The sequence below is a fragment of the Gorilla gorilla genome, chromosome 17, assembly GCF_029281585.2.
Source record: "Gorilla gorilla gorilla isolate KB3781 chromosome 17, NHGRI_mGorGor1-v2.1_pri, whole genome shotgun sequence".
NCBI lineage: Eukaryota > Metazoa > Chordata > Mammalia > Primates > Hominidae > Gorilla > Gorilla gorilla.
This window is the reverse complement of record NC_073241.2, coordinates 36,125,402-36,141,568: the sequence shown is the minus strand read 5'-3', so window position 1 is coordinate 36,141,568 and position 16,167 is coordinate 36,125,402. Positions and strand designations below refer to the sequence as shown.

The window sequence follows — 16,167 nt, the reverse complement described above, 5'->3', positions numbered from 1 at the left end:
GCATATAACATCAAATACATGAGCAACAAATTTAAAAACACAGAAAAATGGGACTACATTAAATTTATCTCTGCACGCTAAACATTTAGTGAAGTAAGCAGAAGAAGAAAAAAAATTGTATGTTTGACAGAAGTTAACACCCAGAATATATAAACTTTGAAAAATCAACAAGAGTAAGTAACATGATTAACAAATGGACAAGAGATGAAAATGTTTCTCCAAAGATGAAATAATACACATAGCAATTACTGAAAACATTTCTAGTCTTTAGAAAAATGTAAAGCAAAACCACAATGAGATATTATTGTGCATTAATTAGGATGGCCAATATCAAGCAAACAAAAAATAACAAATGTTGTCAAGAGCATAGAGGAATTGAAACCCTTGTGCACTGCTGGTAGGGAAAAAGTGACTTCTGGGCATCTAATCAAAATATGCAGAGTATACCTGAAATAAATATTTGCACATCCATGTTCATTGCAGCAATATTCACTGTATTCATTTATTATTGCACTGCTATAAATACCTGAGACTGGGTATTTAAAAAAAAAAAAGAGGTTTAATTGGCTCATGGTTATGCAGGCTGTACAGGAAGCATAGCAGCTTCTGCTTCTGTGTCGGCCTCAAAAAGCTTCCAATACGGCAGAAAGCAAAGAGGGAGTGAGTCATCTCACATGGTGGGAGCAGGAGCAAGACAGTGAGGGTGGGGGTGCCACATGCTTTTTAAAAATAAGATCTCAGGAGAACTTACTACAGCACAGACAGTACCAAAGGGAATGGTGTTAAACCATTCATGAGAAACCAACTCTATGATCCAATCACCTCCCACCAGGCCCCACCTCCAACATTAGAAACTGCAACCTTAGATGAGATTTAAATGGGAACCCAGATCCAAACTATATCATTTACAAAAGACAAAAAGTGAAAAAACTCAAACGTTCTTCAATGAATAGGTAATTTTTAAAGATGTGCCTTATATATACAATGAAATATTCTTTTATTTGAGACAGAGTCTCGCTCTGTCGTCCAGGCTGGAGTGCAGTGGCATGGCCTCGGCTCACTGCAAGCTCTGCCTCCTGGGTTCATACCATTCTCCTGCCTCAGCCTCCTGAGTAGCTGGGACTACAGGTGCCCGCCACCACGCCCAGCTAATTTTTTTTTATTTTTAATAGAGCCGGGGTTTCACCATGTTAGCCAGGATGGTCTCAATCTCCTGACCTCGTGATCCACCTGCCTCAGCCTACCAAAGTGCTGGGATTACAGGGGTGAGCCACTGCGCCTGGCCACAATGAATTATTCTTTAGCCTCAAATGAAAATATCTTGTCAGATGCTACAATAAGAATAAATCTTTAAGCCATTATTTTAAGTGAAATAAGACATTAATGAAGTGACAGTGTATGATTCTACTTACATAAGACATCTTATGTCATAAACTTACAGAAACAGGCAGTAGAAAGATGACTGCCTATGGTTGGGGTTGTGAAACCTTTGTGGAGCCAAAGATCAAGGAGGGTCATTTGGAAAAAGCAGGCCCTCATCCAGGTGGCAAACTGAAGAGCCCATGGACATGGCTACAGACAAGGAAATGGCGCACCGAACTTGGTCTTACTGAGGATCCTGAAGCAGTTCTGCAACCTGTCTCAAACTCCTCTCAGCTATAGTCCAGAAATAGTCCGCCTATCAAGAGAGATGCAGGAAGACACACCCAGCCATGGCCCTAGAGGCAGGCCTGTAGATCTTGGCCTCAGCTGTGGTCCCGGAAGCAGCTCTGTAACTCAGTTCTAGCCCTCACAGCCACAGTCCATGGCCAGTTATAGGCACCCAGTTAGAGACCTGTGAAAACTGCTTCAAGGTAGCTAGTAGAAGACAAACCCATTCATACACCTGGTATATGGCCCATCATATGCAGACAAATTTCAAAACCCTACCCTAGTGCCTGCTGTATAGATTAATGTCCACAAGGAAATCTCTACCCTAGTGCCTGCCATATAGATTAATGTCCTAAAGGAAATCTAATCTTTCCAGGTCCCAAAAAGAATCCATGACTATCCTAATCTCTGGTAACAGGACCATCAAAGACAGACCCCACAGTGACCCAGCAGCACCCTTGTGACCCAGCTTTACAACCCTTCTTCTCTGCAACCCCAGAGGTAACCTCAACCTGGGAACCCAACAAAAGGAGATCTTTACCTGCCAAAAACAGTTTACAGAAACTGTAACCATTGTTAGATCCTTCAAATGTACAGAAACAGGGCTGCTTCAGGGACCACAGCTGAGGTCAAGGTCTGTAGTCTGCCTCCAGGGCCATGGGTAGTTATACTGTGCCACTATCAATGCTTCTACCTTAACATATTACTGAAAGTTTGTATCAGAACAATTAGGCAAGGAAAGAACAAGGCTCTCCAGTTTGGAAAAGAAGTAAAAATGTTACTGTTTGTAGATGATATGATCATACATATGTATATAAAACCTTAGAGTACAACAACAAAAACTGTTTGAACTAATAAATGCATTTATTAAAGTATCAGGATAATCAACATATAAATGCTTGTGGGGTTTTTTGAGACAGGGTGTCACTCTGTTGCCCAGGCTCACCTCAAACTGCTGGGCTCAAATGATCCACCTGCCTCAGCCTCTGAAAGCACTGAGATTACCGAAATGCAGCACTGCACCAGGCTCAGCATACAAATATTTGTTGCATTTCCATACAGTAACAACAAACTTTCCACAAAAAAAGAAACAATTTTTATTTACAATTGTATAAAAGAAGTTTAATCAAAATAAATTTAACTGATGATATAAAAAATTTATACATTAAATACAGTAAGATATTGATGACAGACATTAAAGTAGACCCAAATAAATAGAAACATATTCCATTGGAATAATTAATACTGTCAAAGTACCATATTATCCAAAGTAATCTACGGATTCAAAGTTTTAGTGGAATTTTCAACAGTAATAGAAAATAAAATTGTAAAATTTAAGTGTAACCTAAAACAACTTGAAATAACCTGAGCAATACTGAAAAAGAACAAAGCTGGGGGCATCATACTTTCTAATTTCAAACTTTATTTAAAGGTTATAGTAATGAAAAGAGTGTGGTATGTGCATAAAAACAGATACAAAAACCAATGGAACACAATAGAGAGCCCAGAAGCAATCCATGCATACAAGGTCAACTAATCTTTGATAAGAGCACCAAGAATATACAATGCAGAAAGTATAGTCTTGTCAATACACGGTGCCAGAAAAACTAGATATCCACAAGCAAAAGAATATAATTAGATTATTTTCTTTGACCATACCCTAAAATTAACTAAAAATAAATTACATGTAAGACATAAAACCTTAAAACTCCTAAAGAAAACATATTGGAAAACCTTGTTGATATTGGTCTTGGCAACAGCTTTTTGGATATAACACCAAAAGCATAACATCGAAAGAAAATATAAACAAGTGGGACTGCATCAAAGTAAACAGCTTCTGCACAGGAAAGAAAAAAAAAATTTTTAAACCTTACAGGATAGAAAAATATTTGCAAGCCATGTATAAGAAGTTAATATCCAAAATGTGTAAGAAACTTCTGCAATTCAAAGCAAAACAATGATGATGATAACCTATTCAAAAATAGACAAAAGATTATTTTTCCCCAAAGAAGACATACATAGAAGGGAAACCCTGTATGTTGTCAGTGAGATGTAAATTGATACAGTCATCATAAAAACCAATAAAAAATAAAAATAGAAGTATCATATAATCCAGTAATATCACTTCTAGGCATACTACTACCAAAGGAAATAAAATTAGCACCTTGAAGAAGTATCTTCAGCCCCCATGTTCGTTGTAGTATTGTTTACAACAGACAAAATATGGTGTGTGTGTGTGTGTACATACACACACACAGAGAAGAATACTATTCAGCCATAAGAGAAGGAAATCTAGCCATTTACAACATGGATACACCTGGAGGACATTATGCTAAATGAAATAAGGCAAACACAGAAAGACAAACTGTATGTTCTCAATTAGATGGGGAATCTAAAAATGTAAACTCATAGAAGCAGAGAGTAGAAGGGTGGTTGTTAGTGCCTGAGGGTGGTAATATGAGATGTTGTTCAAAGAATACAAATTTAGTTACAAATTGAGCAAGTCTGAGAAATCTAATGTACATTAGCATTAGATTAGCCAGATAGCATTGTTTATAGTAAGTAATACTGTAATATATGCTTAAAATTTGCCACAACAGTAGACCTTAAGTATACTTACTATAAAAAAAAAGGTTATCCATGTAAGGTAATAGATGTGTTCATCAACTTGACTATATTTTATTTCACAACGCATACACATATCAAATCATTACATTGTACACATTAAATATATAGTTATACAATTTTTATTTATCTGAAAAATCCATGCCACACAAACACAGTCATAGAGTAAGTCCTCACTTAATGTTCAAAATAGGTTCTTGAAAACTGTGGGCTTTTTTTTAAATGAAACAACACTGCTATATGCCATTCAAATACCTTTCTTTTGTATCAATTAAACTATGGTAAAATTCATTTTCTTAAACAATATGTTGCTTCACTTACAGCTTCTAAGAACTATCAACATTAAGAACTGACTATACACATATACGATTTATATAGGTATGTGTATGTGTATCACCTTACACATTTATATATATAGATATATCTCAATGACACAGTCCCAGCAGGCTCCCTAAATAAGACAAAATTATAAGATAATAGTTATTAAAAAATAAGATAATAGATGGCTTAATTTTGCTTAGCAATGTTATAAGCTCATTAATGACACAGGGCATTTAAAAAATCTAGAAGGTGAGTAGATACTTTTAATCAGTGGTGTCCAACCAGCTCTTTGAATGAGAGGACTTTTTGCTTATCTGTGGTGACGAATATCATGAAAACTGCATGAACCTTTTTTCTTTTTAGCACATCAGCTATCATTAGTGTTCGTGTATTTTATGTGTGGCCCAAGACAATGTTTCTTCTTCCAATGTGACCCGGGGAAGCCAAAAGGTTGGATACTCATTCTTTGAACTATAATTTGAAAATTTGCACATATAGAGTTTAAATTACATCTCAATTTATTCTAAAGCAGTAACACTTTGAGGTAAAACAACATTACATTTTTTCATATTTAGAAAAATGCTTATTGTTCTGATAAAATTGCTGAGTAAGGATTTTTGTAGAATCACATTTGCAACCTCTACAGGATTAAAAATTATTAAGCGGAAAAGATGCAACATCTGTCCCTGGTGTTCCTGGGATTTCTGAACCAAATCCCAGTATGTCCCCTACTCACCTTACACATTTTAGACATGATGCAAAAAGAATATCTGAAAAAGATACTTTAACATAGAACTCCTCAAAAATACAAATATTCCTATGTATCCAAAACCAATGGAAAAGCAGACAGATCATGCAGCCCTTTATAAGTGATAAAGGGGACACTGGGTCTCACTGTAAACTTGAAGGGAGATCACTAAAGAAAAAAAAAAATTATTAGAAAATTTAAGAGCATGAGACAGAAGATGTCCCTATCTGTGAATATGAAAACAAAACAAAACAAAAAACACAACCTTTTCAGAAATTATTTTCATTGGAGCAAAGCTTCCCAAACTACATTTTTTTTTTCTTTTTGAAAATTCACATTTCCAAGTGATTTTTTTTTTTTTATTATACTTTAAGTTCTAGGGTGCATGTGCACAACATGCAGGTTTGTTACATATGTATACATGTGCCATGTTGGTGTGCTGCACCCATTAACTCGTCATTTACGTTAGGTATATCTCCTAATGTTATCCCTCCCCCCTCCCCCCACCCCACGACAGGCCCCGGTGTGTGATGTTCCCCTTCCTGTGTCCATGTGTTCTCATTGTTCAATTCCCACCTATGAGTGAGAACATGTGGTGCCTAAACTACATTTTAAGGCCTGGCTTCCTTCTTGACCTTTGGTCCCCTTGCCTGTGTCATCTCCTTCATTCACCCTCACTTAGTTGGGGGTTTGGCTACTGTCTCATCTATCTTCAAATTGTAAGGCTCTTTTCTTTGCTCCAGACAGGTGACCAGGTCTGGTTAGAGATAGCAACACTTGTTTTATTAAAAAAAAAAACAAAAAAAAAAAACAACATGACTGTTGCTGGGGATTCTCCAATTACCAACCTAGTACTATGCTAAGCAGAAAAGAGAAATTACAAATGATTCTAGAAAATTAATCCAAAAATTGTTTCCTGACAGAATCTTTAGAATATTTAAGTATTTTAAATCTGCAGGTTCTAAGTTCCACTACCCAGTACTATCGAATCAAAAATAACTGGTACGAGGCTGGGAATGGTGGCTCACGCCTGTAATCTCAACACTTTGAGAGGCCGAGGCAGGAGGACTGCCTGAGCTCAGGAGTTCAAGATCAGCCTGGGCAACACGGCAAAACCCTGTCTCTACTAAAATACAAAAAATTAGCTGGGCGTGGTGGTGCATGTCTGTAGTCTCAGCTACCCGGGAGGCTGAGGCAGAAGTGCTTGAACCCAGAAGGCAGAGGTTGCAGTGAACCAAGACTGTGCCACTGCACTCCAGCTTGGGTGACAAAGTGAGACTCCGTTTGCAAAATACATAAATAAATAAATAAGTGGTACAAAATGAATGTAAAGGTGTGGGAAACAATATTTTATGTCATTCAATTTCTAAAACTACCACTAATCTAGAGTAAAGGAAACAAATTAGCTCAAAAAAAGAGAAGGTTTATGTAAAGATGAATCATCATAAAGATTTTCTTTTTGGCTGGGCATGGTGGCTTACACCTGTAATCCTAGCACTTTGGGAGGCCCAGGCGGGTGGATCACCTGAGGTCAGGAGTTCGAGACCAGCCTGGCCAACATGGTGAAACCCTGTCTCCACTAAAAATACAAAAAATTAGCCAGACGTGGTGGTGGGCGCCTGTAATCCCAGCTATTCGGGAGGTTGAGGCAGGAGAATCACTTGAACCCAGGAGGTGGAGGTTGCAGTGAGCCAAGATCGCGCCATTGCACTCCAGCCTGGGTAACAAGAGCGAAACTCTGTCTCAATTAAAAAAAAAAAAAAAAAGATTTTCTTTTTTACACTAGCAAACTCCCATTTTTTCTTAAAGAAAAGAACTGAAATTAATTCATGCAAAGCAGAAGCTCTCAAGAGACAGTCTACAAAGAAAGAAAATAAAACTCTGAGGGAGAATTAGGAACTATGTATTGAAGTTATTCTCACCCAGGGAGACCAGGTTTCTGTAGTTCTCCAACATCACATCTCTATATAAATTCTGTTGGGCAGGGTCCAGGCATTTCCACTCTTCTGGAGAGAATTCTATGGCCACATCCCTGAATGTTAAGAGTTCCTGAAAACACATATATCAAGTGACAGAGCTCTTAATTTGACTAGAGATGAAATGAGTTAAAATAACTAGTTCTGACTTATGTGGCTGACTAGGATTATCTGATAAAATAACTTTTAACACAGTAATGTTCTCTAAAGCATTCTATAACTCTGAGGGAAAAGGATGCCAGCAAGCAATTTCTGCTGCTGCAATGGAAATATAAGCTGCACTGACCTACCCCTACCAAAACCAAGTAGAGCAGGCCCTGTGACCTCCTTCTGGAACAACGGGTGAACTCACCTCTCATTAAAGTATCTGGAAGCCCTCATGTTTGACCCTGGCCTCACTGCAGAATCATGCGAGGAACTTAATTTAAAAAACAGGGATGTTTTCACCCAGAACAATAGACAGGATCTCTGGGGATGGCACAGGTGATCGTCTCTCTTCAAACTCTCCATGTGATCCTATTGAAAGACTGCACTGAGAGGCACTTAACTAAGCACTGCCTCTCAAGCTTCAATGTGCATATAAATTATTTGGTATTCTAGGCCTCACTGTTACAAAATTTTGCAGGTTTAAAAAGGGTCCATGAATTAGCTTCTTATAACAAGTCTCCTGTTAACGCTGATATTCCTCCTCGTAGACTCATTATAGTACCACTCAGCTAGAGAAAGCAGGCACACACAGAATCCCTTATCCCAACACACATATCCTTCATCCAAAGAAAAGACCACCAATCATCAGCCTGAAACTTGGCATTCTCTGCAGGCCCTTTTACATAGTTTACAAAGGCAGGAGATAATGGCAATGTCTGAATAAGTCTGCAGTTGAAAAACATGTGCACAAGCATTAATGCAATGTTTATGGAGCATGTACTATGTGCTCAAGAGTATGTCACAGAGCACTGTGCTGGGAAGCTCACATTATGTGTTAATTCTCATAACAGGTTTCTGTAGAGGTGGGTACTAATTGTCCCACACTTCCCAGGATTTAAATGCAGGGCCTGCCATTTCTATTTCTTCTGTTTTCCTATCATTGATATTAAAAATAAAATGTATAGAATAATAGCTCATTTTAGACAGATGGAGAGATACGGAAAGGAACTGTTAACCGCAATTCAGTGTTTGTATTTACTTTGAGACTTGTGAAGAAATCATTGAAACTGCAGGAATGGAGAACAGGTTGCTGGATGGGATGTCTCTAGAAACACTGGTTTTAATTTTTTTTTTTTTTTTAAGACTGAGTTACGCTCCTATTGCCCAGGCTGGAGTGCAATGGTGCAATCTTGGCTCACTGCAACCTCCGCCTCCCAGGTCCAAGCAATTCTCCTGCCTCAACCTCCCAAATAGCTGGGATTACGGGTGCCCACCACCGCACCCAGCTAATTTTTAGTATTTTTAGTACAGCCGGGGTTTCATCATGTTGGCCAGGCTGGTCTTGCACTCCTGACCTCAAGTGATCTGCCCGCCTTGGCCTCCCAAAGTACTGGGATTACAGGCATGAGCCACCGCACACGGCCTAATTTTTTAAAAAAGAATTTAAGGCCCCAAAGTATATAGTTTTTCCCCTTTTATCTCCTTTTGGGTTTCAGGAAATTGTGAGCACCAGCTGTGGAGAGGCAGTAGGGGTAGTCACTCCAAACTCTGATCTCCTCTAGGCAGTTCTGTGAGAGATTTCAGTGTGGGATCAGACCTGGAGAAAGTTTAGCAGCAGAGGGTGGATCTGCGCAGGGTTGGGACAGATCTCCATGCTGCTAAGAATTTTCAGTTTTATCTTTTCTAAGCCTGACCAAGAGAAATCTGATTTTCAGAGTTTGTGCAATTTTAACCTATTTTAGCCACCTCCCTATTTTGTAACATACGATAAGAAGGGATTTAACCAAAACCCTTATGTTTTCCTAGAGCAATTATATTAGAAGGTAAATATTTATTCTTAGCAAGGTAAAAACAATACAAATAATAACTTCTCTTCTGTCCATGAATAGACCTTCAGTTGGTAGCATCAAAACTCAAAACAAGGGATGTGACCCAAATGAAGCTTAAGTCTCCTCCACACCTTCCGTCTTTGTGCTTAACACACGATGCTGAATTCAACTACTTATTCATGCGCTCTAGATTGCAAGTTCCTTCATGGTAGGGACCATGACTGCTTCATCTCTTTTTCTAATGACATATGAAATAGAAGCAGGTAGCTTATTGACTAGTTTGAGTCTCCAGATCTCCTCATTTTTCACCAAAGAACCAGAAAACTGAAGCAACTCCCATCTGGGTACAAATCAAGGAAATTATTTCTGTGAGGGGAGGAACAAACCCTGGCTGAACCATTTCTCTTCCTCTAAAATGGGGGCAGAATTAAACCTTGTAGTCAGACTGACCCCAATTTGCACAGGACATCCTCAAATGTCTCCAAAATTCACAGGTGCTGGTGAGAGCGTCCCCAGTGACTATGGGCTGACGCCTCCATAATGATCCTGAGACAGGAGACACTCAGGCTTTGTGGGGTGCAAATATTATAGAAAATGGTTCTGCCCTGGTGGAGCGACAGATCCCCAATCTAGCTGTAATATCCCCTGTCCCTGTCCAGCTAAGTCTGAGGTAAGGGGAAGAACAAAAATACTCTACTCCACTAACAGTTTACAGGGAGGCACAGTTGTGATTATGGCTCTGGTTATTTTGTAGCTCTGACCTCCCACTGCTAAGGTGCTTGTTTAACTTACAGGATTCTGTTGACACCAGAAGCCTCTCACAGAGCTGCAGCAGGTCACTGGACAAGATGTGGAAAACTCGAAGGGCTCCACTCTGAAACTGATGCTTAAGATGTCTATGTTGACCTCTCATGATGCAGAAAATGTCTTCTGTGAGTTTTCTGTATGTCTTCAACCCAAAGTCTGGCCCTGTCTTGTGAATCCTAGGCAGAGGCCAGCTTTTATGTGCAGATTCTAGGTGGGATCAATGTGCCTCTGCATTCTTGGGGGTTACAGCAAGCAGAGTAAAACCAGAGGAAAGATCCTCTCATGGAGGCTCCTTCAACACCTTTTCTTCTCTCAAATCCCAGGACATAAATTCAAAATCTGGAGCTGCACATTTAGGTCTTGAAGGGCTGATGAGCGGTGGCCCATGTGTGGGAATTAGGGCAAGGGGAGGTGGGAGGGAGTTGAAGTTTTCAGGTTTAATTAATGCACATGTGTGATCCTAATTGGGTTTATGGGCCCCATGATCTCCGAATCAGTGTCAGATGTGAAGATGCCAGGAGCACTAACGGAGGTGGAATACTTGACTGCTGTCCTGAAAAGTTATTTTTGTAAAAATCTACTCTACCTGCTCTAGAAGGGACTGTAGATTCCAAAGAGAGACCATTCTGTTTGAAGATTTGGGGGGCACTTTGCTGCACAATTGTGGGTTGTGATTGGAATCCTGAGAAAGAAAGTTCCCTCTAAAGTGAAGCCTGGTGGGCACCTTGTGTATAACATCTAGTAATGCTGGACAGTGTGGAAAACATAACTGAAAGCAAACCCATTTCCGACCCTAAAAAACTCTCCACCAGCTGGGTGCGGTGGCTCACTCCTGTAATCCCAGCAGTTTGGGAGGCCGAGACGGGCGGATCATGAGGTCAGGAGATCGAGACCATCCTGGCAAACACGGTGAAACCCCGTCTCTACTAAAAATACAAAAAAAAAATTAGCCGGGCGTGGTGGTGGGCGCCTGTAGTCCCAGCTACTCGGGAGGCTGAGCCAGGAGAATGGCATGAACCTGGGAGGCAGAGCTTGCAGTGAGCCGAGATCGCACCACTGTACTCCAGCCTGGGCGACAGAGCGAGACTCTCTCTCAAAAAACAAACAAACAAACAAAAAAAACAAACAACAACTCTCCACCATAACAGAACAGCAAGAAAACTGTTTTGTTATATAATTAAACTAAAATGTGATGTGCATCACAGGCAATATACTAAGAGATTGCAAACAGAGAAAGGTCAACATAATTAGTATTCAACTGTACCATTTGTCATACACAGCTTATTATAATTTGGGCTGTCATCTGGGTTTTCTAATTGGTAATATTTAAAGGAAAAATAAACTTCCCTCATCTTCATGACAGGAGGTAGTGTTGCAATGTGGAGTTAGACACCTGCTGAAGGCAGCCTTCTACTCTCCTACAGAAACTGTGGGATAGGGTGTATAAACTTGCTAATTACATTTCAAAGCAATAGTTCCCAGGTCCTAGATTAAGACAATTCTGAGTCAAACACACACACACACACACACACACACACACACACACACACACACAAACCAAATGACCTATTTAACTGATAAAAATGATTTACATATATTTCAAAGAAGTAGAGAAAGGTTTTCAAACCAAATGCTTTAAGAAAAGAAAGAAGAGCAAAAATTCTTCCCTCATTTTAAAGAGAAAGCATTAAGCCTTTTCTTTCTAATTTGTATTTGCTCCTACAACAGCCGGGTCTAAAGGCATGGTCTTGAACTCATTAACATCTGACTTCTAGTAGGCACTGGATTCAGGCACTGGAGGGATGGCCTTGGGCACACTGTGTACACATGAAAGAGGATTTGTGGGGAAGAAAAAAGCAGAAAAGAGAAAGATGCTATCAAGAACTATGGGTGGGGATGCAGGGCAGAACTGGTTAAGGAACTGGTTTGTGCTACAGATACAGGATCAGGCAGCGCTATGTTCTGACTTATTCCTGTGTTCATACAATCAGAAGAGATTATGAGCAGGTAGTCCAAGAAACCTGGGTTGGTGAAAAAAACAGGTTCCCGATAGAGATTCAGTGTCTACAGTTGAGATAAGCCAGGAGTCTTCTAGGCACCTGTGTATGTTCTTGGCAGAAAACTCTAGGAGGAAAGCTGTTGTGAGCACAATTCCTGAGGGTAAAACTTTGTCGTGGGAGGAGTGTAGCCAGATCAATTTTTAGTGGGTATGTTCGAGTGGGTTAGAAGCATGTAGGGGCTGGCAGCAGGGTCAGGGGAGGGAATAGGCTCTCAGAGCTCCTTCACTCTAAGCTCTCGTTCCATCTCACAGTAGGAGGAGACCTGGAATTACAGGACAACGCACAGGGTGACAACAAGCCTGTGTGCAGAACAAAGCCTCACTTCCCTCAGACACCTGGAGTCTCCTTGTAGACCAGGCCCCAGTGATGTCTTTCTTCTGACACAAAACGTAAGGAGTTTGCTGAACACCAACCAATTATCCAACACCAACCAGCTGTCCAACACCTCAATTCCAACACCGCCCAGAGTCAGCATAGATCCCACAAGTTCAGGCTAAGTCCCAAAACACTGTCCCCACTGCCGATGCCAGTCACATGCCTCTGGATACCAATCTTTATTTCTCAACTACTTCCTACAAATCAAGGGCTTCCACATTCCCCTCCTCAAGCTCAATAATTTGATAGAACTATTCACAGAACTCAGCAAAGCACTGTACTATACCAGTTTATTATTGAAGATACAGCTCAGGAACAGCCACATGGAAGAGATGCATAGGGCAAGAAAAAGTGGTGGTGAAAGCTGGGGCAGGTAGGTAATTCTGCTAAATAGCTGTGACAAAAAATTCCTCATGCTTTTTGTTCTCCGAAATCAGCTTAACGAAAAGAGACACCCTTCCCATTGTGACTTCAATAATACTCTCCTTTTTTTCTAAACCTATCACAGAGTCAGACACGGACCACACATTTCCATTTTTTTTCTCATATACAATTGGCTGAACAATTTCATCTTCGATGGTCAAAAAAAAAAAAAAAAGCCTATTTCTTCAGATCCCTGAACTTTGACCTATTCTCAGCCTGATTCAACATTCAATCTCTCTTTATTAACCTCCTAAGAAAAAGCTGACTTCAGGGTTGAACGCTCTCTGATTTAGAATCTGATTTTGCCACGCTTCATTCTGCCCACCCTCTCTCACCTTCCTTCTAATCTTATTTGCTCTTTCCAACTTTTTTTAAAAGCCCTTTTCTGCCTATCCTTTGAGATCCAATTTACAGTTAATTAAAAAAACCGAAGTTGAAATAAGTGAGCAAATCTATACAGGGGGACAAACTCAGGGAGTGGCAGTGCTTTCTGGAACAGGGACATCTGACTCAACTGTCAAATCAGGCCACCTTATCCCTTGGGACTTTCTCTCACCCCCATACTCCTCACTGAAGTGCTCAATGCCCACCCTCCCAGGAGACACTGCACTGTGCCCCACTCCGCTTTTTGCTTTGCAGGTTCTTGCACTGCCTGCCTGGGGTGGGTTTTTCTTGTCCTTCAGGTTAGTTTCTCTCCCTTCGCAAATATAAGACAATTCAGAAGACAGGAATAGTCTTATCTTTTTCTCTGAATACCAGCATCTGATTGGCTGACAAGCAATGTGTTTCCATGGAATGAAAACTGGGGTTGGGGGAAAAAAAAAAAAAAAATCTTAAAAATCCCAAGGGATTCTTTTTTTACAGGAAGGGTAAGCCTGGATATTTCTCTCACCCCCAGGGCATTCAGCTGCTCCTTTGAGAAGCTGCACTCCCATCCCTCAGTGTGTCCTCTGGAAGATTACCAAAGGGCTGCTATTCACCAGAACTCCCAAAATACATGGCTCTGGTTTGCATCTTGGGCCATCTGAAGACAGTTCTAAAACTCAGGACTAGAAAAAGGCCCGAATGTGGCTAAGGAAACATTGCCCCATAAAGTTTCCCAAGGAAAACCTCAATCCCAAGATGTCCTAATAAGGGCGTTTGTGCTAAGGGAGGATACAAGGAGAAACAGCAGAAAGATTCTTTACAGTTGAGTGCCAGGGGATTATTTTCTGCTTTTTTCTCATGTGAAATATTTGTAAGTAGAAAATAAGTATTTTACAAATTGCCATTCACTGCTCTGTGAAAAAGTGATTAATTCAAATACTGTTTCTGAAATGTGCAATAAAGGACAAAAACAGTTGATAATGTATGGGAGCGTAGAAGTTGGCTTTGGGGAATGTCAGCAAGAAACCGGAAATTTAAGATTTTACTTCAAGCCAGGTTAGGCTGGCAGAACAGAGTAGTGGATGTGAGACCCTGCTTGCCACACATTTGGAAAACGCAGGCGAAAACCAGTGTCTTTGATTAAAGTTAAAATAATTACATAGCAGTCAATTAGATTGAAGTGGCTCTAGTGGTCTAGGCCTCTATGTAAAAAAAGAAACCTAACTCAAATGCATTTTTTCTAAGTTACTACCTTAGGAGGAAACGAAATTCAAGCTTAAACAACTACAAACCTCCAATTAATGCCTATTACATAACCAGGAAATTTCCACCCACACACTCCAAATAAAGCGACTACATAACTGTACCCAATTATTTAATTGTCTTTGCTTCCTCACACACCTTATACAAGCCTTTCTTTCAAGACCTTCTAGTAGCCCCCCAACCACAAACCATTGCTGAGCGCTGTCCCACTAATTAATCACTGTTTACTCATATAAGCTGTCTATGTTTTAATGGCGCCTCAGTCTAATTCCGAACAGGGTAAGGTAGGGACGGGGGACCCCACGGACCACAGCTCCTTCCACGCAGGAACCCTGCACACCGAGTCGGCGTCTTTCCGATGACTTTCGCCTCATCACCTCACAACCTGGGGAAGATGCAGGGCTGCGGGCGCAGAGCTGCGCAAAGAGGGCTACAGGCTGGGGCCAAAGCCGCCGTGCAGGGACAGGAAAGGACGCCCGGAGTCCCTGCACCGGAGGGGACTGAGGGCTGAGCTGCAGACTCGACTCGCAGACTAGGTCCCGTCACCGCCATGTCCAGCCGGTTCCAAGGAGCCCCCTCCCCAGTCTCGGGACGCCCTGCCCCCCACACTCACCATTTCTCGGCTTCAGGGGTGTCCTGGAGTCTTAGCTATAAATCATTCAATGCCAGCAGGTCACAGAGCGACGGAGTGAGTGGCAGAATCACCGAAGTCTCCCGGAGCAGAGGACACAAGGCAATGAAGCCCCAACCCCGCGCTGTGGCTGAAGTGAGACAAAGGCCGCGCCAGAATCCGGAAGCCGCCCCTTCCTCCCTGGCTGCGCGCCTGATTGGACAGTTCCCACCCCAGCGCCCTGATTGGATAGTAGTGCAGGGACCGCGCCCTCAGGCCTTGCGTGTCAGAAGATGCTACCATACACTGTACGGAATGAGCCGAGAGTGACAGGCTCTTGGCTCCAGTCACTTTCAGGCAGGGCTTTCTGTCTGTGCTGCGCCTGGCTCTGCCCAGGGGTCATTTTTTAGCATTGTGGTGTATAACGTTATGAAGGTTATGTTCGTTTATAAAACACACACACACGTTGTTCACAAATGGAAGCAATATAATGACAATTATTTAATATTTCAGATTTCATAACCTTTCTGGCCGCCGGTCTTTGGAGTGGGACACCTAAGATTTTAAGAGAGAAGCAATCCTCTAAAAAATAAAACGTTAGCTATTGTGAATTTTAAATGTTTTATTAGCCAGATCAAAAATAGTAATAAAAAGAGTCCGGACATGGTGGCTCACGCCTGTAATCCCAGCACTCTGAGAGGCCAGAGGTCAGAAGTTCGAGACCACTCTGGCCAACATAATGAAGCCCTGTCTACTAAAAATACAAAAATTAGCCGGGCATGGTGGCGGGCGCCTGTAATCCCAGCTGCTTGGGAGGCTGAGGCAGGAGAATCGCTTGAACCCAGGAGGTGGAGGTTGCAGTGAGCTGAGTTTGTGCCACTGCACTGCAGCCTGGGTGACAGCAAGACTCCATCTCAAAAATAATAGTAATAATAAAAAGAAACAAGTGAAATTGTTTGTAATACTG

The 16,167-nt window shown here is 41.1% G+C and overlaps 1 protein-coding gene across 3 annotated transcripts in view; it reads right to left on the bottom strand.

Annotated features, from left to right (window-relative positions):
• The window catches only part of ZNF519 (zinc finger protein 519), a 60,297-nt gene extending 44,882 nt beyond the window's left edge, over window positions 1–15,415 (bottom strand). The window contains exons 1-2 of one of the 3 annotated variants that reach the window (XR_008673406.2): window positions 15,204–15,395; window positions 7,267–7,393 (exon numbers count right to left, since the gene is read on the bottom strand). Coding sequence is in view for 1 of the 3 variants with exons in the window: in XM_031003796.3 (XP_030859656.2) it covers window positions 7,267–7,393; window positions 15,204–15,206 (130 nt within the window). In the remaining 2 variants the exon portion in view is untranslated. Of the gene's footprint in view, window positions 1–7,266; window positions 7,394–15,203 lie in introns of all 3 variants that reach the window. The other 2 variants (XR_008673407.2, XM_031003796.3) reach the window with 2 other exon arrangements.
• Between the last annotated feature and the right edge of the window lie 752 nt (window positions 15,416–16,167).